Source organism: Squalius cephalus, assembly GCF_949319135.1.
Source record: "Squalius cephalus genome assembly, chromosome: 3".
Classification (NCBI taxonomy): Eukaryota; Metazoa; Chordata; class Actinopteri; order Cypriniformes; family Leuciscidae; genus Squalius; species Squalius cephalus.
In genome coordinates, this window is record NC_137124.1 from 28,306,052 (window position 1) to 28,329,173 (window position 23,122).

A 23,122-nucleotide genomic window follows, 5' to 3' on the forward strand; every position below is an offset into this window, starting at 1 on the left:
TTTAACAATAAAATGATATATTTTATATTTTAATATTATTAATTATATTTATTTATATAATGAATCTGACAAAGGTATATTTTGAAGCATCCCATAAGAAATTAAAAATCCTTTAAAACATGCAACCATCCTGGGGCTTTATGGAGCTTTAATGGGACTGTAAAAGTCTAGATTTTGTTAGAAAGGCTGTAAAATCCAAAGCAACATGGCTGATAGATATTTATATACTGAGGTCTGTTGTGGGTAACTCTGGAAGATTTACCCCTGGACTTAAACTGGTGGGATATGATATAAAGTATGTATATAGTGTATGTCAAACAAAAGAAATGATTGCAGCTGTATTGAGATATCATAGTACTTTTATTGGGGAAATTATTGTGAAACAACAATTTTAACAGCATTGTAAATAAGCAGCATTGGTGGTGTGTACAGTATATGGAAACACTCAAATGAACATCAAATGAAATACATTGTAGCTTTGTAAAGAGTGTTAATGTGAAGATTTAGCTTTACATTGTGTCTGTATATAGTTCCGATATAAAACTTGGCTTAATATTTCCAACATTATATTGGTCAGATTTTTTTATTTGACCCTGAAATAAACAACAAGAAAAACCTGAATACTGAAAATAAAAATGCATGTTATTTGGCTGCTATAGCTATAACATTTTGCAGATAATTTGAGTTGTAATTTTTCGCTCTTGTTATTCTCTGCATACTTACAGACAGCAAGCCATTGATGTGAACGGTTGAATCACGGATGTTTAATGCAGGAATGTTTGGGTTTATTTCGATCTTGATCTTGGATCTGCAAGGCCATAGAGACAGTGTCCTTCACTTCAACTACAACAACAAAAAGAATACAAATATTTAAAAGAAAGGAAAAAAAAACTGTCAAAGAAACATTTTGGACTAATCAGAGCATGTCATATTATTGTTTAGTGTAATTACAAATGCTGAGGACAGCACAAAATACAAAATCTGAGAAAACTGTGAGTTGCTCTCTTCTATAGACATATATATTACAGCAGCACTCGAGTGGAGAAAAATTCAACACATTTGTGAGTGGTGAGTGTTAGTCTGCGCCGGGTCTTCAGGTCTAATGTGGCAAGTTGGTGAGGTTTTATGCACCCTCCCGTCATTTATGCTGGAGCGACACAGGCCGCGGATGTGGCGGGGTCTCACGCGGCTGAAGGTTGAATACATGTTGATCAAGTTGAAAAACCTGAGTGAGCACCAAACATACAAATAATAATGTGATTAATTATAAATATGTGATGAGATGTGATTGAAATTAGTGCATCATGCCATTATGAATCAAATGTGTATACATATATACATTATTAGATATAAGTGTGTTTTCTTCTACCCCTTCTATGCTTTTCATATACACACACACCTGTCTGTTTTCTTTGTGATCTTTGGTTTTGTGATGCATTTACGGCTTGCATTAGTCTACAGTATAGAAGTGCTTCAAATCGCCCCACCCCCTTCCAGTCAGACAGAGTTACAGTCATAAAGATAAAGGTTGAGGTGCTTTCCCACCTGTGTAGACATAGATCAAACCGACTGCCAACATGATCCATACTGTTACGTATTTGGAAGTCATTCAGGGGGGAAAAAGGGATTGAACACTGGAAGGTTCCTTGCGATTTAGCTGCTTCAAATTTTCAATAATATTCTTGATTATTTACATTTATATAGATATGGGGAACTTGATGTTTCTACGCTCTACATTTCCTCAAGTTGCATCATTGAGGAAAAGTGTAAAAACACACTTTCATTAGTTAAAAAAAGTGCTTGTGCTTACAAGCTGTATAAAGTACATACAAAAGTAATTGTAAAAGGCTTCTTGGCAAAAACAACAAAAACAAATGGTTGATGGTGATATGTTATGGTTTCAGCTTGTTTGTTTTAGGTTTGTGTTAACATAATCTCATAATTACAGCTGAGATTGATTTGTGAGAGAAATCAATGAACGCAAAGATAGGATTAAAGCCAAGATAAGATTATTTCAATACAACAGGTGACTTACTATCCTTGTATGAAGCAAAATCTTCAAAACCTTCTGAATGTGTGAAAATATGTAATTAAATCATGCATCTTTAAAGGACACTCCATCTGCTGAAGCTGTAGAGTAGACTAAGGTAAACATATTTAAAAACTGATGCGGGTCACTTTATATTAGGTGTCCTAAATAAGTCCAATGTAGTTACTGTGTTTATATTGTACTGTAAACACTTTTGCTGCTACTTGAGGTGGGATACAGGTATGGTTATGTTTAAGGGTGGGTTAAGGTCTAAGGGAAGGGTCAACAATGTAATTACAGAAATGAATTACATCTGTAAGTACATGCAGGTATTTTAAAAATACAAGTACAATGTAAAAACATCTATGCACACAGTAAGTGCATTGTACCAAATGATTAGATTAAATGTACATAATAGTCACCTAATATAAAGTGGGACCCCGCTGTGTTTGCCATAGGCCATATGAGGACTGACCAAATCAATCAAATAGAACACAAAGAAAAAAAATGATTCTTTTAAAGTTATACCGCCTCTCAACTTGGTGCAAGCTTTGCAAGCATGTGTCATGTGCCTGTCTACTGAGCTTCTGCTACATACTTAACCAACCGCCTTCATTAGGGGGTTCTGAAAAAGGAACAGGCTAAAAGGTGAGTATGAGTATGTAAGACCTTAAGAGTCACAGAGAACGAGCATTACATGGTTTAACAGGCATTGAATTCTATATTGCTGTTGGTTAAGGGTAGAATCAAGGTCTGAATTTTCTTTTCCATCAAAAGGACACACCTGGAAGGGCTGGTGCAGGTTTGTCTATCTGTCTATACAGTAATCCCCCCTGCTTGTTCTGGGAAAATTCCACGGATCTGAACCACACCTTTCAAATGCTTCTAATATGATACTCATCTACTGGAAACTATTATTTGAACAAACTGCAACTAGATAAAAGTTGTCTTGAACTGACAAATGCCTTCGCTCTGTATGATTATTAGTTAGAAATGAATCTGAGCCTTGAACAAATACCTAATATAAAACACACAGAAACGTGTCTAAACCAAAAACATCTCTTGAAGCAAGTTTGTCTGGAGTTTATTAAGATCCATAAATAGATTTAGAAAGCTGATTTTGCTTTTGAAGCTACCACAAGACATTAGAGCTTTTAAAACAAGGGTGAGGATATTAAATAAGCTCACAGAGGCAGTTCTCGACTTTCTCAACCATTTGTTTTAGGCTATTCCTGGGATTTAGGGCTTGCTTTTTTTCTTATTTGCTTTTTTCTTTTCAACATTTGTAAATATAACATGAGTAAGGGATAATGTACAGTCAGTCCCTCATTATTGTAAAATATAACCTCAGCCAGGGTGATCAGGACCCCAATTTGAAGTGTGAAGATGATTGTCCTGCATTATCCTGCTTATTATATATGGATGCTTACAAAATGAAGAGATAAATAAATACATATATAAAAACTAGCACTGCTCAACTGGTTGTCTGGGTCAAAAGTCAATTATACAGTTCAATGTTAATTGTACAATAATAATAATAGGAGAATCAAGTGCTCCAGAGCCATATCATAAATGACAATAACCTTCGCAGGTGTTCACAAAAAAGTCATGCAAAACGCACCAGAGAATGCCAGAGCACAAAATTAATTTCTACAAGGATATAAATATAATGCTGATATAGTGCTAGATACAAATCATCTGGGTCAGAAGTCTCTTGAAGAGGTGTGTCTTGAGACTTGAGAGATGGGAGGATTCTGCAATAACAAGTAATTGGTCACAGCATCGATTCATCTTTCCACATAATTCTCACCATTTACCCTGTGCCTGTGCTTAATATTCATGTCTTCTCCTCGTTTCAGGCTTTGCATCTTTCCCGTACAATCTCGCTGCCCTCGATCGCAAAACTCTGGCGACAGGAATGAGGTCATTATCCAAGGCTGTGATGAGGAACTGCTGCACTCTCTCTCTCTTCTTCAGCAGCAATAGTCTGTGGGATAATTCTGCTCCGCTCCTGATCTTTGATGACTTTACAATGCTTATTTCAAAACTAATTCTTATCTATCACCAGAAGCAGAAGCGTGCAGACACATGTAGTTAACAATTAATTTTATGATCAATATGAAAAATATTGGCTGAAATGTTGTTCAGTGAGCAACATCCTGGAACCTGTCCAGTAGACTATTGAGTGTGGGAATGAAATCACTGTTCACTATTCTTGTGGAATGTTTCTAAACACTCAGGTAGAAAGGCAGCACTTATCATGGTGTGATGGCCAATAGCATGTGAGTGGGTGTTTAATGATGCTTTCACTTTTCATTGGTTACAGCGGTCAACCGCGTTGAACGTTGACTACATTTCCAGAGGAATTACTGTTGCTCTAGGTAATATGGCACAGGCCACAAGCACCCCAAGTTCATTAAATAGATACTATCTGTGTCCTCAGGTCAAATGGCAATCGAACAAAGCATGCTGCAGCAGATGGTTTACTCTCATGTGCACACTTATTTGCATTGCACTGCATTTATATTTTCTTCTGCTGTCCATCACCATTCTACAGTTCTGACCAAGTCTTGGACATGTCTTTCCCAGGAGTTTTTTTAGAGCATTAAATATTACAAGTAAACATGGAACCATGTATAGTATTGAGAAACAACAAAATGTTGAACCATGCTACCATTCATAATCATTATTAGTAGTGTATGATGGTTGATGCTGGCGAGTAAATTGGTTTTCTCAGGCTCCACAGAGGAATTTGTCTTTATCACTGAATGGAATGTGATAAGTCAATATGAAAATGCCATTGATAACATGCAAAAATTCTTTTTTTTCCCTCAGTCTTGGGTTTCTGAATTACTTTTAGTGCTCACCAGCCCCCTTTGCCCCCTAAATCTCTGTTCGAATTGAAAATAGCATGTATTTGCGCATCTCTAAGGCTCTCTTCTCCCTCCCGCTGTGTAGGGTTGACCTGGGGCTTGGCTGTCTTGCCTTGGCCTTGAGAGGACTGAGACTGTGTTTAAGTAGAGGGAGCGGCTGAGCGAGGCAAATAAAAAACTCTTTACACACTCTGAGACGGAGCTGAGCTGGAACCTCAGGTACACGATTGTGAAATTCCCCACGTTCCACTCCCTGCAGTCCATAACTACACAAAGAGCTGCCCGAAATCGAGGCTAAGTGTTCCTCCACAGAATGCTTGTCCTTAAGACTGTTTCGCTGTACACTGACTGCTTAGGGTCATTCTCAAAGGATTAGTCAATTGGGGCAGCATTTGATCTTGTATGAGTCCCAGAATTACACGATATGTGTTTGTTTGTAGGGCTTATTCATGCTACACATACCTGAATGACCTGATTTATGATGTCTACTGTCTGCTCCCATAGAATTGCTGAAGTATGGTTAAGGAAGACAATATCAGTGACCTCATAATATCTGTTGAATGCAATTGCCAAGATGTAATTGTTCTAAGACAGCTAGAGATCAGGAAGGAGCAGGAAAATCACGCTCCACTACAGCATGTGGGTGACTGTTTCTCCTCTGTACTCCTTTTTTCCTTGTAGTCATCCACACTGATTCATTAACTGTCTAATACACTGAAGGTAAACTATCAGATTATTGCCAACCTCCAAAACCTCTTCATATTAAATAAGTGAAAGTTCATAACACGTTCATCATAGTGTGGCAGCGTATAGAAAATCATACTACAGTCTGTACTGTTCACTCCTGTTAGACATATGTGGCCAGGTGGTCATAATCTCATTAAATCAGACATAAAGTAACTTCTGTGTGATGGTTTGCAAGAAGTAGGAACATCAATTGAACTGCCTCTCTTTCAGTTGTGTATTCAGAGCTTATAAAGTTGTTTTAGAAGAGATTATCTGCTCGATTTGCTCTCAACATTCTGAGAGGTTCACACTGAGGATTAATATAATGTAAAGTTGACCATGAAACAATCTCCAATGGAGCTAAATCAAAAATTATGACAAAAAATACAAAAAGCAAAGACAAATAGATAATTTCCCTGTGTGATGCACGTAAAAGATCTCTTTGCTAATTGTTTTACTCTTCACATATCATTATGATTTAATGGTATTTGTGATATTTAAGCAGTCAAAAAAGTGCACACCTCAAAACTAAAACAAACCAGACAACAAATCATCCATGTCATGGTCATTTGAACAAAACCTTCAGCAGGGGTCCTACTTTCTTAATGTATTTCACAAGACAAGCAGCCACCATCTTTGATAGAGCAGTCTGGAAAATGTGTGAAAATAAGACAATAAAACACATACCTAACCCGCTGCTATGGGCCAGGGAACACAGTGGTTACCATGGCTTAATCTGTCACTGAAGTGGACTTTAAGGGGTGACAGGGTTTTTGCAGGCTGATCTTTCTCCCAAACAGACAGCTTAGCATTTGTGTGCACAGGAAGAGCCCTTTCCAATATCTCAAATAAGCTGTGTTGGGCAGAAGAGCCAACTTAATCTCTGTCTCCTACTCTCTCGCACCAATGGAATATGGAGGAATAATTAATTGTATCCTAAATTTACCAAAACATCCCTGGCTTTTCAGTTTGGAAATAGTTGTTTGGATGAAATTTCGAAGAAAGTGAAATCCTGTAAATTGTTCAGAAAATGATCCTTTCACTTTAAAACTTTAAAAAATGACAGCAAAACAATTGCAGCTTCTGTAAAGTTCAGGTTGGTTAATGGGACAACAAGTGATCAACCTGATAATTATGTGATAAAAGAGATAAAAAGTTTACATTTTAATTAAAATGTATGTTTGTATTTTGAATCGCTTTGCTTGTGATTATTCTATGATTAATCAGATTAATGTCCTCACTGGTGATAGGCCTAAATGAAGTTTTGAAAGTCGCATTCACCCTTATGTGCACATTGAGCAGTAACATATTAAGACCAAGTGATTTAAACATAAATGGTCCATTAGCAGGTCACATAGATGGATGGAGCATTTGCATCCCAGTAACAAACTGAGTAACACACATGCATGTCGCAGACTCACGGACAGCAGCGGGGGAAACTGATGCGTTCACATATCACCGTGTCCCTCCCCTGAAACCCACCTTCTTTAAAGGTTTTTGTACGTCCGTTTTGTGGGATAACATCAGAAGGGTTCGTCCCGTCGAGCCAATCAGGTCCCTCCCTACCTCAGATCGCAGCTATAATACATAGGAGTAAAGAGGCTTCTCGCATAAGTGACTGTGGCTTCAACTCACGTTGCGATTTTGAGGTTAGTCTTACCTTTCACATCCACGCCGCAAACCTCCGATGCGTTATCAGACGCACATTTACGCACCTGTCACGGTAGGGCTTGGCGCTGAGGGGCACGCGTGAACTGAGGAGAAGGCAAGGACATCGCCGGAGATCCACGCAAAGAGAACGAGAAATCCCGCTAGACAGACCGCGCAGGGCGCTCTAGAACACCGCAGCGAGATTCACCGTGCGGCAAAATGCGGCTTCTGACGAGAGAGCTGCTGGTGTCTCTTCTCAGTCTGTCCTTGGTGGTGTCCGGACTGGCCTGCGGTCCAGGCAGAGGCTACGGCAGAAGAAGACATCCGAAGAAGCTGACACCTCTCGCCTACAAGCAGTTTATACCTAATGTCGCGGAGAAGACCTTAGGGGCCAGCGGCAGATACGAGGGCAAGATAACGCGCAATTCGGAGAGATTTAAAGAACTTACTCCAAATTACAATCCCGACATTATCTTTAAGGATGAGGAGAACACAGGCGCGGACAGACTCATGACACAGGTAATTCCTTTCCGTTCACAAATCACACCGGTGCTTGTTTTTAAGTCAGAGCTTAAGAAAGTACAGTTCGTGTAAGGATTGTGAATTAGTCTTGCGGCACGGCTCTTTCTAATGAAGCTGTGCGAGAGAAATGCCTTCAGGAGAGGACCGGCTGGTTGCCTCCTTGCTCACCCTCTCTGTTCCTATATTTGTCCTCGATGAGATACTACATCAGGCGCGCGTTAGCCTATATGTTTTATAAAATGTGGGTATCCTGCTAGATAGGTACGGCACCTGATCTGAAGGGACTGTGGTGGGCATAATATGTCAGTCTCATGACAGCTAAATATAGACGGAAATTAAGCGTACATGTTCATGGGATCGCTTAGTAGTCATACCGCAGCCCACCCGCTCGCAGCGGCTGCTTATCAGGGCATGAAAATATTGACATTTCTCAAAGGATGCTCTTAAATTTGTTTCTGCTTATTAATGGGCCAGGACGGTACCGCTTAGTGACAGATTAGAATCAGACACAATGGCCTATCTGTCTTCATCCCTCTGCTTTCGATATTATGCAGGGGTTTGCTCATATTCTGACAATTATTTTACGCCACATGCGATGCTGCATAATCTATAGGCCTATTTGTTTTACAACTGACCGATATATAAGCAACATCAAGCGATGCGCATGCAGAAACAAGTTTTATGTGGTACACACCAGGAGTAGACTTGTACAACATTACTTTAATTGCAATATGCGCTGATATTTTGATAAATGGTTAGATATTTGATTAATCCGTTAGATGCGGTAAACTGTTTTCTTTGCTTGAAATTATATTCGACTAGTCAGACTTCGATCTATTCATTTTATGGTTAATGCTAGAGTTGTGTGCTGCTCAAAAATTATAGAAAATCTATTTTTTTGTCCGAGTTGTAGCCTACATGACATTTAACATTTTTTTTCTTTAATTTTTCTTTATTTAATTTTTGAAACGAAAGCTAGGCCTCTGAAAAGTCAGACAGCTTCGGGAATAGGCTGTCTGTCCCCAACATGGCTTTCCACTCTCGTCGCATTAGCAGGGATCATTTGAACTTCTGACCCTTTGCCCAAAGGAAGAATAACATTGCTGCTTAGTAGCCTAATGCATCGAATATATATTTGCTATACAAAGCATATTGAGGTCTGCTTCCGTGTAATTTACAAAGTGATTACCCTGAGTGTAATATTTTTTATTAGGTTATTTTGACATGCCTCTGCTGAAAAGCTATTCGGTTCAAAATGACTGGTCATGACTGGTTATCGCATGGACGAGGTTTGCTGAAGCATTGCGAATGTCAACCAAAGTGAATTTATACGCGCTGCGCAGGTGCATTATAAAGTCTCCCTTTTTCTGGTCCTTAAAAAAAGATGAAACCCTTGTCTGGTGTGGTTTTCTCAGATGTATATCAAACTCTACTTAAGGTGAATGTGATTATAAGTGTGTGATAACCCGCGGGCACACACACTGCCATTAAAAAAGGAAAGCTACCCCTGCAATCTTGTTACTTCAAATGGACGTCTAAGCTTTTCAAAGGGAGTTAACGAGGTGTCCTTTTAGCAAATGTTTTGGAGAAGCGCATCCGAGTGGAAGAGATGGTTTGTTAGTTGAACACGCTGTGTAGTGAATTGGACTTAACGGTGCTGCTCACGAAATTAGGCGCAAGTGCGAGGGCATCCTAGAGGCTGTTTGCTCTGACAGGTAGCTGATAAGTGTTTCCTCTATAACAGTTCATTTTGAGAGGAGATTAGTAGCTGACTGTGACTATAGGCGGCGTGTTGAACAAACCTCGTGTGGAGCACAAAGCGGCGGCACAGGGGGTTCCCGCTGCGCTTCATGGTGGCTGAACAGAATTTGGCTTGATTTGCGGCACGCGACCCAATGAATTAATAAAGAGTTAAGGCTTCACGGGTCTTGAATCCCCGGCAGTTTTGCTCATAATATGCTAGGTTGTATCTTTTGGTCCCTTGTTTGTATTTTCCTCTCTCATTTGAGTCCCACGAGTGCTGTAGAGCTAATAAGCAGCAGATCAAAATAGCTAAAGTAAAATCACTATAGTTACAGGAAATATATTTGTCTATAAGGGTAAAGTACCAGTCTGTCATTTTCCATTCAGTCCACAGATGTATCAGTATCACAGTAAGAAAATAATTAATGTAGCTACATAAGAGGATGCATGTGTGAAGCACATTAAGTTTTTGGTGGTTTGCATAATAGACATTGACACATAATGGAGTGAACTTAAACTATTATATGTTTTATAATTGACTATACTTCATTTTTTTAATGTATGATGCAGTGTAATAAGATGTATGTGGCCTTCAACGCAGACATGAAAATTAGAGGGTCAGGCGAATCAGTAGAAAGTGGGGCGTTAGTAGTCTGGTACAGAAATGTATGTAGATGTTATAGGCTACGGATGGTGTGTGTGTGTGCTTGTGAAGTAGGGAGAGAAAGAGGCAGCGAGCGAGTCAAAGCTAGGAGGGAATTTGTGTGAATTATTACAGGTATTAATTTGGCTTAGTGTCACAATTTGCAAGCATATTTTGAATAGATTTTATATAACCTCTGAAAGACCGTCGGTTAAGCAATCACATCACGTCCCTTGAGCAAACCTGTGCTGCAAGAATAATGAGTAGTTGCTTCTCCTCTTGGACGCAGTGAAAGAGTCTTTTGTAGTGTTTTATTTGACATATTGGTTAAGTGTTGGGAAGAGTTGTCCTGGAGAAGGCCAAGCATCCCAACACAAGGTCCCGGGAAAGGTTTGTGGGTGCACCACCCACACATGGCCTGATACTCCATATCTCGTACCTGCACCTCGGCGAGACCCACTGGTCTAAACCAAAATGTTTAAATAATAAAAACCACAAATCACTAACTGAACATCACTTTTCAGTATTTTTTGCCATCTAATCTCAAGTTACTATTGTTTGTATTCTGGCCTTTTAAGCAGAAGAGGTCCTGATGCAGTCACACCTTTCTCTAGTTGGATCTATATGTTTTAGATCAGTGAAGCGAGTGCAATAACTTATCAATTTTTCATTGAGCTCTTTGGGCAGAATAGCCTTGCATGCAAGGCTGAATTATTTCCAGTGTAAACACAGGACTCTTATTTCATAGACTTATTTGTAAGTCAACCTGTTTGTCTGGACATATTGATTTGGATAGTTACAGAATTATTGTCAGTAAGTGATGTCTGGAGTGCTGTGATCCTTTAAAATGCTGTTCAGAACTGACTGATTGTGATAATAAGATAATACTGAACCAGTCTATCACACAGAGGTCTTTAACTAAACTAAAACTGTCAGTTTGTTTAAAAAGCTTTTACACAAGCTATCATTTAGGAATTTTTGGAGATTAAGAGCATTATTTAGTGTGTGTGTGTGTGTGTGTGTGTGTGTGTGTGTGTGTTTATGTGTATGGGAACATGGATCAATGAATGGAAATATAAAAAATCATCTCTCTTCCTGTTCTCTCGCTGTCTTTCTATTAGAGATGCAAAGACAAGCTGAACTCACTGGCCATCTCTGTAATGAACCAGTGGCCAGGGGTTAAGCTGCGTGTGACAGAGGGCTGGGATGAGGACGGTCACCATTTTGAAGAATCACTCCACTACGAGGGAAGAGCTGTTGATATCACCACCTCTGATCGAGACAAGAGCAAATATGGGACACTCTCTCGGTTAGCTGTAGAAGCTGGATTTGACTGGGTCTATTACGAGTCCAAAGCACACATCCATTGCTCTGTCAAAGCAGGTAAGACCATGGCAGGTTGATTGGAAGGGCAAAATATCGAAGTGATGGGCACAATGCTTCACACTCCATTTCATGTGGAAAAAATATCAGGCTTAAAAAGATAATCTGCTTTTAAATACTGATACAGTGAAAACAACAACAACAACAACAATTCTTAATTTATTACAGAAAGTTTAAATTATAACTGTATTCATAAAAGTAACTTCTGGCAAAGAAATTATTATTTCTAACAAATATTATTCTAATTAATAAATCGAATGTATTTTAGTTATTATGAAAAATACAAATTGTTTCAAGGCTATTCCTCTATAAGATATTTTAAATCTTTCACTTCACACTGAGTTAAAACGACTATCACAGAAAGGCTTTCGAGCCAATATATTAACTGATCTTACATCGCCCCACTCTGTCTCTTTGAAGGAAGCGCTTATCAAGTCATCACAAGATCACTCACTGAAACAGAATAAACATTGCTTATGAAGACATATCAAATCAAACACGCACGCTTAAAATATACGACGAAAAACACGACGGAGTTTGTGGCATCACTTGCGCAAATAAAATGTAGACCTAATTCCTATCAGCAATCTTTTATTTATTTATTTTGTGGTGTAATAAGTTTAACATTGATCGAAGATAATTTAGCTGGAACACATTGGCAAAAGCCTTAGGCTTTCGCCAAATCTTATTTAAATTCTAAACACTTTTACAAATACATTAGCCTACAGGCTTTAAACAGAGCCAGGTCGAACTCGCTCGGCCAAATCTGTTTCTCAATTGTCACCATCTTATTTCATGCCCTAGAATCTTATGAGAGGATTAGACGAAAAGTCCATTCTATAGCTCTGTTTACCGACCCAAGAGATCGGAATGTGAAGAGATCCCACAAGGCCCGAATTATTGTCATTAAGCTTGACAACGGAGAGCATGATGGTTTAAAAAATGAAAGGAAAGAAGAAGAGGGCATTGATTGACTACCGCTAGCATTTCTAATTTACATTCAAATCTACACCATTAGAGCCTTGGAAAAGTGTCTGGGCTGAGTAAATAGGTACTATTTGAGCCTGCTTGGGGTTTTCTCATTCTATAAGTGTGAATTGTCACATAGAAGTTTCTGCACCTGAGCAAATATGAAAGAGGCGCAAGGAAAGGCAGGAGTGTCCTTTTCCAAGAGTGCTCTGTACACAAGCTGCATTAGAATGACAATGTCCGGGCTTTATTGGTTTTTAATTAGAGCAGTCCAGCCTCTTTCCTCCTCCATCTCAAACAAAGACATTTTTTTGGGGGGGGAAAGCTTTCGATTTACAGCCTAATTCCCGTTGCCACGTTTTCCTATGTTTATTCAGACTTTTTCTTACTTTTGGCGACTTTGGGGCTGATATAGCCTATTTTACGTGCATTCTTTTCGCGCTTTTTTTACATTTATTTGACACCTTCGTCATAACTAAAAATACAGGCCTAATGCTTAATTATGTTACTTCATGATATGCTGTATAAAAGGCGCCCCGTTTTATTCACCCATTGCTATTTGTCTCGACAGAAAATTCGGTTGCTGCAAAATCTGGAGGCTGCTTCCCAGGTTCGGCTCTGGTCACGCTCAAAGACGGAGGGCAGAAGGCCGTGAAGGACCTGAACCCCGGCGACAAGGTGCTGGCGGCGGACAGCGCTGGGAACCTCGTGTACAGCGACTTCATCATGTTCACAGACCGAGACTCCGCGACGCGACGTATGTTTTACGTCATAGAAACGAAAGAACCCGTTGAAAAGATCACACTCACCGCTGCTCATCTCCTTTTTGTCCTCGACAACTCAACGGATGATCTCCACACCATGACCGCCGCGTATGCCAGCAGTGTCAGGGCCGGACAAAAGGTGATGGTTGTTGATGATAGCGGTCAACTTAAATCTGTCATCGTGGAGCGGATATACACGGAGGAGCACCAGGGCTCGTTCGCACCAGTGACTGCTCATGGAACCATTGTGGTCGACAGAATACTGGCGTCCTGTTACGCCGTAATAGAGGACCACGGGCTCGCGCATTTGGCCTTCGCGCCCGTCAGGCTCTATTATGACGTGACATCAGTACTTTTCCCTAAAAACTTAATCAGTGAGTCCAGTGCGACTTTACAACAGGAGGGAGTCCACTGGTACTCCAAGCTCCTCTATCAAGTGGGAACGTGGCTTTTGGACAGCCACATGCTTCATCCTTTGGGGATGTCAGTAAACTCAAGCTGAACACCTTCATATGGAAATAAAACAAGAGAAATCACACTAATGTAGGATATAAGACAATGTTAGTACAAGAGAGAGAGAGAGAGCGAGAGTGAGAGAGAAAGAGACAAAGGCCCCGAGCGGAGTTGGGATATTTATTACAATGACTTTAAAAAAAATGTCATTTTCAAAGAATAAATGGAGCCTTAAAAGTTTTCTTTGCATAATTTATTCTCGCGTGAACTCAGGCTGGTGGCACACAAACGGATTCGAATGATCATCCAGCGGTGCAGAGTCTATTTTTGTATATCTCATGTAAACAGGAAAAAAAGATAATGTATGGAAAAAAGAATGAAAATTTCATGACAGGTTGTAACATTCTGTGCATATGTGCAAATGACTGTTATATTTTAGGGGTAAGCAAACGCCGCGGGGCTCCAGAAATTATATTTTTATACACAGAATTGTACATTAGATTTTGACCGATCGTTACCTAATCACTTTTCGTTATTTGAAATAGTGTAAGATACGAGAATATATTTTAATTTAAATAGGTGCAGAGTCTTTGCAGTCTTGTGCTGTTATCTCTTTTAGAATTCTCTATTATTTTGTCATTGCTTTGGTTGTCAGATTGGGACAGACATATTGTTCACTCTTCTCTGGTTTCATTGTTTTTTTGTATTTCTTTAAGAAAATGCGAAATGCACATTCTGACAATTCAGTAACGATAATAGTCCCACAGTAAAGAACAAAGGTTTTCGTTAAACATTAACAACTACTGTACATTTACTAAAATGTATTTTTCTTTTCATATTTTGTAATAGGTAAATAGTTTTATAGAAATAAAATGCAGCTGATGCACAGTTTGGATAGCATATGATTGAGTGGCCATACCAGTTAACTTGTCTTTCATTAAGGCAAGGTGTCAGGAAATGTATAGAATTTATTATTTATATGTTTATTATAAATGAATGAGATAAAGAAAATATTCAAACTGCTCGTTTGTATGTTTTTGTTTCATGAATATCCTTTGATGATGATGATGATGCAGAAATGGAACATCTTGAACAATCATTTTAATAATCAGAAGATTTAATAGGCTATTGTTGTTATTGATATTATTAACGCTCATAAATATTTTATTGTTATTGCTGTTGCTTAAAAAGTCGCTTCTCGGCGGCAGTTTATTAAAATATTAACAGGGCTAATTATGTTCATTGCGGTCACTTTTAAGGCATGGCACAACAAAAGATGGCTTACAAGTTGTCTAAATGTAAATAGGCTACAATCATTAAATACAAAATATTTTATTGTTGTAATGAAAAACGTAATCGGATAGAGTTGACCAGAGTTTCCCCCCACGTAAATCGGGCTATTCAGTTTGCATAAAGCTCGAGTGGGAGAAACCAACCCATTCAAACCAACGTGTGGAAATGCGCAAAGTTAAATGTTGAAAGCGGCTATCGGTAAGACGCGAAAAAGTCTTTGATCTGCATTTTGTATGCTTGCGAAAAGTTGTGGTCCCATGTTAAATATGAACAGGATAGTCCTCCTTAGCGTAAACATCTGAAAATCTCTCACGCCGATTAAAAAGGCTACTGTTTGCGTGCTTAAAACGCACCAACACATTTAGGCTACTGGAAATCGCCTTGCCTGTTAGATTGGCTCTTTGGTGATTCCTCATGTCAAGGTCTTTAGTGTGGCTTTTACTCGCCGCCATGAGAATTACGTCAAAATATGTGACGGAATCAAATACATTAAATTATTAGACTACACATTTGGCTATTAAACACATTTAGTATTTAAAACACACACTTAGTGTTACACTTTTCCCGTCTTCATATAATAGTGATTTTTATAGTTAATCGCATTCGCAAGAACGAAACAGGTGGTGCACCAGGTGCAACGAGAGGAAGTGAGGAAGCCATCCACTTCAAATCTAATACACGATGCATAACTCTAACTCGCGGTTATAAGGTAAACCCAAACTCTAACGATCTCTGATTTTTCCTTTGGTTTAGTCTGAGATGTGATATGCGACTTCTATTCAAGCAAGGAAAAAAGACAGCCTGACTTTATGCAGGCTAACAATGAGCCCCAAACCCAGTTCAGACAGTAGAAATTCGAAATGACAAAAGCTGATCACATCCATAGCAAAGTGAAATAGTTCTGTTTTGTAAAACTGAATGGCCAGATGTCATCCTTACAATTGTAAAACTTTCGCAAGCACCTCCCAGGTCATGATATCATTCATGTGAACTCTCTGCTGAACAATATTATCAATAATATATAGAGGAATAGTCCCAGAGAGCCAACGTGAGCTCAGCTGATAAACTGGGTATTGAGAAAAGTACTAAAGTTTGAAGGGAATGTTCTAGCCTTATTGGCGTGCAAATTCAGACTGCAATTTCTATCATTAGCAAATATAAAAGATGGCTAGATCAGTGTCTTCACTATCTCTGTGTTGCACCAACAACAAAGAACTAAATATACAACTATATCCATTTATTGTCTTTTCTGATTAATGTGTGTGTGTGTGCGCGCATGGACACTTTGAAGGGTGTTAAAACTAGTGAGTGAATGGAAGTTTGAGCTTTTGAACTCTGTTGCAACACGAATAGAAATTCCACTACCAATTCTTGAGAAGACTTCATTGTGCTGCAGGTTTTGCTGCTTTTTAGAGCTGTTGGTGAGGCTCACTCTCAGCCCTGACCTTGAGCATTTACACAGACACAAAAGCGACTGGGCGAAAGCATTCCTCGGAGCAGGTAAATAAAACCCAACTAATCCTTCAGAGGGGCCTTGTGTCTGCAGAGAGAGCAACTGTTTCAACAAACGCTTGCTGGCAAATGCAAACAAAAATGGACTGGCAACTGTTGTGAGGTGGGAATGAAATAAAGGTTGCCTATCGTTAAATTCCAATCATTCATTTTAATTGCATGAATGTTTACCCAAGTGACAATCACTTTTCCAAAAGTACAATTTCCAGGGAATGGAAACTTCCAGGAAATGTCTTCCTTCTTTCCTTCTTTATTTCCAGGGAATAAATCACCCACAGCTTTTGACAGATTGGTGTGGACCACTGCTTGTTGTGGCATAATGATTACTTGTAAGAAATCTGTAAGATGGTGATTTTTGTTGACTCAAACTGCGATAAGCTTACTTTATACTCTCAGAAAGTAGATGCAAGATGAGCATCAAAAGCCATTAATTCATCACTCAATAACAAGAACATGGGCAACACAGAAGATGAAATCCATGAAAAGGATTTATTTCAAGTAATTACTCATAACAAGTACAGTCAAGGCATATTATCGGTTTCCACTTGACAAGCTCCATAAAAGGTTACTAAACAAACACCATTTATATTCTTCAGAATTCAACATGTAGGACAGTCCGGTGTACACATTTCAAACACATCAAAACCGTTCCATTAATACAAGACTGAAGGACAACAAAACGGCGATCAAAGCAGCATAAATCACTTCCCCAATACAATAATGATTTCCAAGTAATGTTTTCTTTTCATCCAACAACACAACACGTGTGTACAGCTGCCAAGAGTGTACAGATCATTCTTGGGATTTGTGCAAGTTTTTGAACTTTGGAACTCAGTAGGGTGTGGTCCCAGAGACGCAAAACTTCCACGGACGTGGGCTAATACAGAAAGGAAATCCAGAAGCAAGGTCCCCCTGCTTTAATACAGAAGGATTATGTTCACACAACACCACAGTGAGATCAACAACAGCCTTCCCATCAAGCCTCAGACCCAGATGAAAAGAGCAGGAGAGAGAGAGAGAGAGAGAGAGAGAGAGAGAGAGAGAGAGAGAGAGAGAGAGAGAGAGAGAGAGAGAGAGAGAGAGAGAGAGAGAAAGAGAGAGAGAGAGAAAGAAAGAAGAGAAGGGATATCTGGTACCACTTAAACTGAAGAGGACCTGTTGAGAAAATAAGACAAGTTAGCATAATCTGGACGCAGCTCTACTGTAGACAGACACAACATTATTTAGAACTGAAAACAAAAGGAGGGTTTTTCATATTAGTTTAATATTTCCATTTTATTTTGTTACGCATAATTTTAGATATGCAGAGGTTTTCAAAAGCAATGTTGTTCCTTTCATGGTGCAAGGACCTTCACTCGAATGATTTTATGGAGGAATTTGATATAAACGTATTTTCATTATAATAACGATCAAAACTCTCACACTATCACCAAACCATAAAGATAAACACCAGAGTCAATACACAACATGATTATAAATAGGCCTCTGATTTCAACTGAACAGTATAGGCTGCTGGTTCACAATCAGCACATTCATTTGCCAAACACAGTTCAGGTCTTGGAGACCAGAATTCAGGAGCACTGCAGTGGGATGCGGGTATGGGAAGGTATCAGCTATGCATGCTTCTCCCTTCAGTCAATCATTGCACTAAAGATGATAAACAAGGCTCAAATATAGCATAAAAGGCTCAAAAACTAAGCAATTTACTTCGAACCCATCAACTTGATAGTCCAGCCATCCTAAAATGAAGTCAGCATCAGATCAACAGAGCGCTAAACAAGACTAATCAAAACAAATCTGCTAGTCTGTACACTTCACCGTCCTGTCCGGTGCAATAGTTGCAATGATTGTTTGGTAGTGTGAAAATGTATGACATTTTCAAAACAATCTCATCAGGTCACCCTCATTTTAAAGTAACATCTGCTATGTTCAGTATGTACATATGCTATGTATCTTGCCACCGAAAGAACTCCAACACCAACGTTTAAAACAGTTACACAGAATTTCACCCTGACAGCCAGAAAGCATTATTAGTATTACTACAAACAATTTGGGTGGGGGGGTCTTTTTATAGGGTTGCAACATAAACCGTCCTAATAATTCCTTTTGAAAACCAATGCCATCTTAGAATGTAAAGAGGCCACAGTGCATTTGTTTGATGAAAAACCCTCCTTTCTGTGCTCCCGGAAGCTCTGTCCTGGAAAAGAGAAAAAAATGGTTTAATTACAAGTGACAAATAATCATACCGCTGCCAAAGGGAAGCAGTGTATTGTGTTTGACAAATAAAACAATGAGCAAAAACATGCCACATCTCTGGTCTTAGAGCTGACTACCATTATAAGAAATGGAAGTAATCTAACGCCAGGTTTCACAGACAAGGCTTAAGCTATTGTCTGAGACTAAAATGCATGTCTCATGCAGTTTTAACTGAAAGTAACTTGCACTGACATATCTTAAAATATATCAGTGCCATTGTTTTTTTTTCTCAAGTTGCACACCAGTAACGCTTTTTTTTTTTTTTCTAAGGCACATTTATAAAAGCTACTTAAATGTCCTAACTGAACTAATGCCTAATCCTGGCTTAATCTAAGCCCTGTCTGTGAAACCAGGCCTAGAAGTCCTATCTTGAAGCAATAGGCCATCCTGGTATTTCTATAAACTGGCCAATTGTTCAACTGCAGCAGGATCCATGTAAAAAAATACAAAATTAAAACATGGGGAGTGTGCCAGCCACTTGTGATTGACAGAAATAAAGAAACAAAACAATATAAAACAAAAACACACCAAAAAGTAAAATACCTTTAACACTATTTTGGACTATATAGCTTATCTAAAATCTCTGCCAAAAAGTGACCAATAAGTCAATCTCTGAAAACTTAAACTCGTCACATGTGTGATTACAGTTAGGAAAGGGACAGCTTCCCCAAGTTAATCTAAACTTACAATGAAGTTACTAAAAGGTTCAATATGAACCCGTTTTTCTCTCTTATAAGACCATTTGTAAATTTTACGTCTTATAAGATTTATAATTAGAAATATAATAAAATAGTGTTTTTCAGACTAGTTGAAACCTTTTAAATCCATAGGATTCACTCTTTTTATATAAATACATTCAAACCAATAAATAAAAAACAAATCCGTGCCCTATACCAATTTTAAACAGAGCATGTCTACAAAACTCAAAGTTAACAAAAACAAAATAAATGTAAAAATCTTAGTCAAAAGGATCCATGTGTTTTGATTTTATAACATTATTTACAATCTTACCCATTGTATATATTTCTGTGATTCCTGGAAACTCACAATGCAAAATATTAATACAAACATATAGACAAAGAGTACTGGGATTAATCATGGCCAACTACTATATTGCATCTTAAAGCAAGTGGGTGTTGAAGGGTAGCAGCTTAACAAATGAACTTGAAAGCCAATGGCCCAAAGTCTTGGACAGTCAAGAGAAAAGTCTTCAGATAAATTGTTGCACCTTAATTAGAAATAAAACCTTTTCCCCTAAAATCCATTTCTACATTTGGCAACAAAAACATTCGGGAGGATGGACGAACATTAGAGAAATGAGCATGTTGTGTTTCGAATAATAAAACATATTTTAGGATGCAAGAGGGAATCTTCAAACACAAAACAACATCAGACAACAGTTAATGGTGATAAAGACAGCTGGCTTCACATACCCGTATTTACATGGTATATATGTGACCACCTTTTATTTTTCATCTTTAAAATATCTTCAAATAATAAGCTCTAAGTTCTGCAATAACAAAATTGTTGTAAAATGACCAAGGGATACTTTTTTATGTTGATATATAAAAACAAATTGAGAAAAGAAATTCACCTGTCACATACAAGTAGGTATTTTTAAACCATTTCAAACATGGAAAGATTTCAATGAGAAAACAACAGACTTGACAGCTTCATACACATTTTTTTCCCCATTATATACAAAAAAGTGACCACTGACCACTGATAATAGTTGCTCCCAAATCCTTTGAAATTGTAGACCTGGATGTGCTAATAACTACAAACATTTATTTGATAATTTTTTTTTAATGAAGTGGCTACAACATAACAGGGATTTTGTTATACTGTTATATTATCTAAAACTGAGATATTTTAGATACTATAACAAGACTGTTTTTGCAACATAAGTAGTGATTGGATTAAATTAATCAATCAAAATATGAACAATATAACCAACTAAACCAAAGAGCAGTTCTGGGGCAATAACGTGACAGTTCAGTTTAAGCTGTACAATTAAACTTTACAAGCACTATACTTACACCATACTGATGAACTATTATTATTATTATTATTAACGACGATGATATAACAACAACAACAATTTGGGATGTGAAATACTCATGATTGAGGCTATGAAAAACCAGGGATTGTAATATATTCACTGGAGACTGACAATACAAAAAAAAAAAAAAAAAAAAAAAAAGTCTTCATGGGTAACAACATACAAAATAAAGTAGAAAATGAAGATGAAGGGTTTTGGAAGAGTACCCGACAGCTGATGTTGACCAATCCCTATCCCTAACTACTCAATTCCTGTCTGACCAACTGCAAAACAATTAACTGAGTCCAAGCTATAACCATACAAACATTAGATTCAAAATATCTCCCTTCACAAACAAATGACCTCAAGCTGAACACGATTTACAAAAGCACCCAGTGCTCTAGATAACCCACACCACCATCAAAAGCTACAATAAAATCATCACACGGGCCTTGATTCAGTCATCCTCTTCCACACACAATGTGCTAAACTCTGAGGAAAGAAAACGAAGCACATTAAAAGGAGCATTACCAAAGGGGGGACTTTCTGACAGCCTTTAATACTTTCCTAGAGGCCATTTCTAACAACAATTAAAATAATCTAAATATGCGACTCCAGCACCACAACTTAAAATCAAAGTATAAAAGCCATTTTTTGTCAAATAGTTTGTCACAAAGACACGTCATGAAGCACCACTCCAGCTCTGCGGAACAAAACTCAACTGCAATACAATAATAATGGTGAAAGGGACAATGAATAAACTTAAGATCATAAATAGTCATGAACAAATGCACAAAAAAAAGAGAGAGAGACATTCGCAATCTCACAGTGGCTTCCAAAGACATTCAACAAGAAAAAACCTCAACCCAAAAATGCCCCTGAAGTTCCTCAACTGCACCTCTACAAAGCAGTGCTTTTCACTCTGATGTCCACAACATGCCCTGGGCCACGGCCCAAAACTAAAGAGCTCCATACAGAAGAGTTCTGCTGCCCTCTACAGGTGACAAAAACAACTGCAGCATACAGAACATTCATTCAGTCAGGCCAAAGCCCACATTTAACACTTTGTTCAAGTCAATCCAAAATAAATCAAGAATTCCTATTGAAAAGAATTGTTCTGATGATCTGTCTTGAGAGCTACAGGATGGAAGCAACTATTATCAAGTGTCATAAAAATGACTTGGTTTCATCCCTCTGTCTCTTTTCACCTGCTGGTTCAGAGCATTACTGATTTCCATATATAAATGAATGTACAGAAACAAGAGCGAGACTTCATGCCAAAGTCATTCACAACATGAGTTCTAATGCTGCGCCATATCCAGCAGGACACAGCTAGTGTTTGGCTCTTTGTTTTTTTACTCTTTCATGCACGTGGATTGAGTTTGTTGACAGTACTTTCCACACAGCATCCGAAGCTTTAGCATCCTGATTGTGCGTCCGATTGTTTGCCCGTCTTTCAGAAAAAGAAGTGCTCTTCTTGCTCACTTCTCTTGTCTTCTCTTCTGTTGAACTGAATGTTCCTCAGCCATCAATAACGGAAACATCGATGTGAGACAAATCTATCATGTGCCTATGTAATCAAGGGAACATGTGATTGAAATGAGACACACATTTATAAGCAAGCTAAACTTGGGCATCTCCATCAAAACATGACAGTCAGTAGAGTTACAGCAGAGCTCTTGTTCTTTGTTACACAGTTATGATGAGTAATACTTGCTGAATGCACATTTCATTCGCCCTTCAGCGACACAAACCATTAGGCACAACAACTCTGATCTGCTTCAGCCAATAACAACACGTAAATATACCAACATGTTAACGAAAGTTTTGGTCTAATGCTGTAGCACAATCTTTTTTCTGGCTTCCCAGCAATTCACACCATATGTGAAGAAACTTCTGAGATTCAATATTTGATAACTGTCCTACAACAGCAATAGCATTTAGACCAGGGGTGTCCAAACACAGTCCTCAGTCCACTGTCCTGCAGAGTTTAGCTCCAACTTGCCACAACACACATGCCTGGAAGTTTCTAGTATTCCTCGTAAGACCCTGATTAGCTGCTTCAGGTGTGTTTAATTGGGGTTGGAGCTAAACTCTGCAGGACAGTGGCCCCCAGGACACCCGTGATTTAGACAATTTTGTCAAGTTTTTAGGGCTATTAACATGGACCAGGCATGAAAAGGTCCATAGGAATCTAATCAAAACCTATTCACAAACTACATATATAATGTATATTAGGTCTTAGTGTGAACAAGTCTTGTTCTA

At 38.4% G+C, this 23,122-nt stretch overlaps 2 protein-coding genes across 5 annotated transcripts in view; one reads left to right on the forward strand and one right to left on the reverse strand.

The window, feature by feature from the left end:
• Positions 1–343: 343 nt before the first annotated feature.
• rbm33a (RNA binding motif protein 33a) overlaps positions 344–23,122 on the reverse strand; it is a 60,603-nt gene continuing 37,824 nt past the window's right edge. For 3 of the 4 annotated variants that reach the window (XM_079865633.1, XM_079865634.1, XM_079865632.1), the window contains exon 19: positions 17,031–22,427. In XM_079865633.1, coding sequence (XP_079721759.1) covers positions 22,379–22,427 — 49 coding nt within the window. In that variant the 3' untranslated portion in view covers positions 17,031–22,378. Of the gene's footprint in view, positions 844–17,030; positions 22,428–23,122 lie in introns of those variants that run through there. The other variant, XM_079865635.1, reaches the window with a different exon arrangement.
• shha (sonic hedgehog signaling molecule a) lies at positions 7,163–14,604 on the forward strand. Its single transcript, XM_079865637.1, has 3 exons — positions 7,163–7,797; positions 11,308–11,569; positions 13,110–14,604. The coding sequence occupies exons 1-3, from the start codon at positions 7,498–7,500 to the stop codon at positions 13,802–13,804; spliced, it is 1,257 nt and encodes a 418-aa protein (XP_079721763.1). The 5' UTR covers positions 7,163–7,497; the 3' UTR covers positions 13,805–14,604.

Coding starts and splice junctions, on each gene's coding strand:
- shha (XM_079865637.1), top strand. CDS start 7,498: ATGCGGCTTCTGACGAGAGAGCTGCTGGTGTCTCTTCTCAGTCTGTCC. Junction 7,798..11,307: donor CGGACAGACTCATGACACAG/GTAATTCCTTTC, acceptor TCTTTCTATTAG/AGATGCAAAGACAAGCTGAA. Junction 11,570..13,109: donor CCATTGCTCTGTCAAAGCAG/GTAAGACCATGG, acceptor TTGTCTCGACAG/AAAATTCGGTTGCTGCAAAA.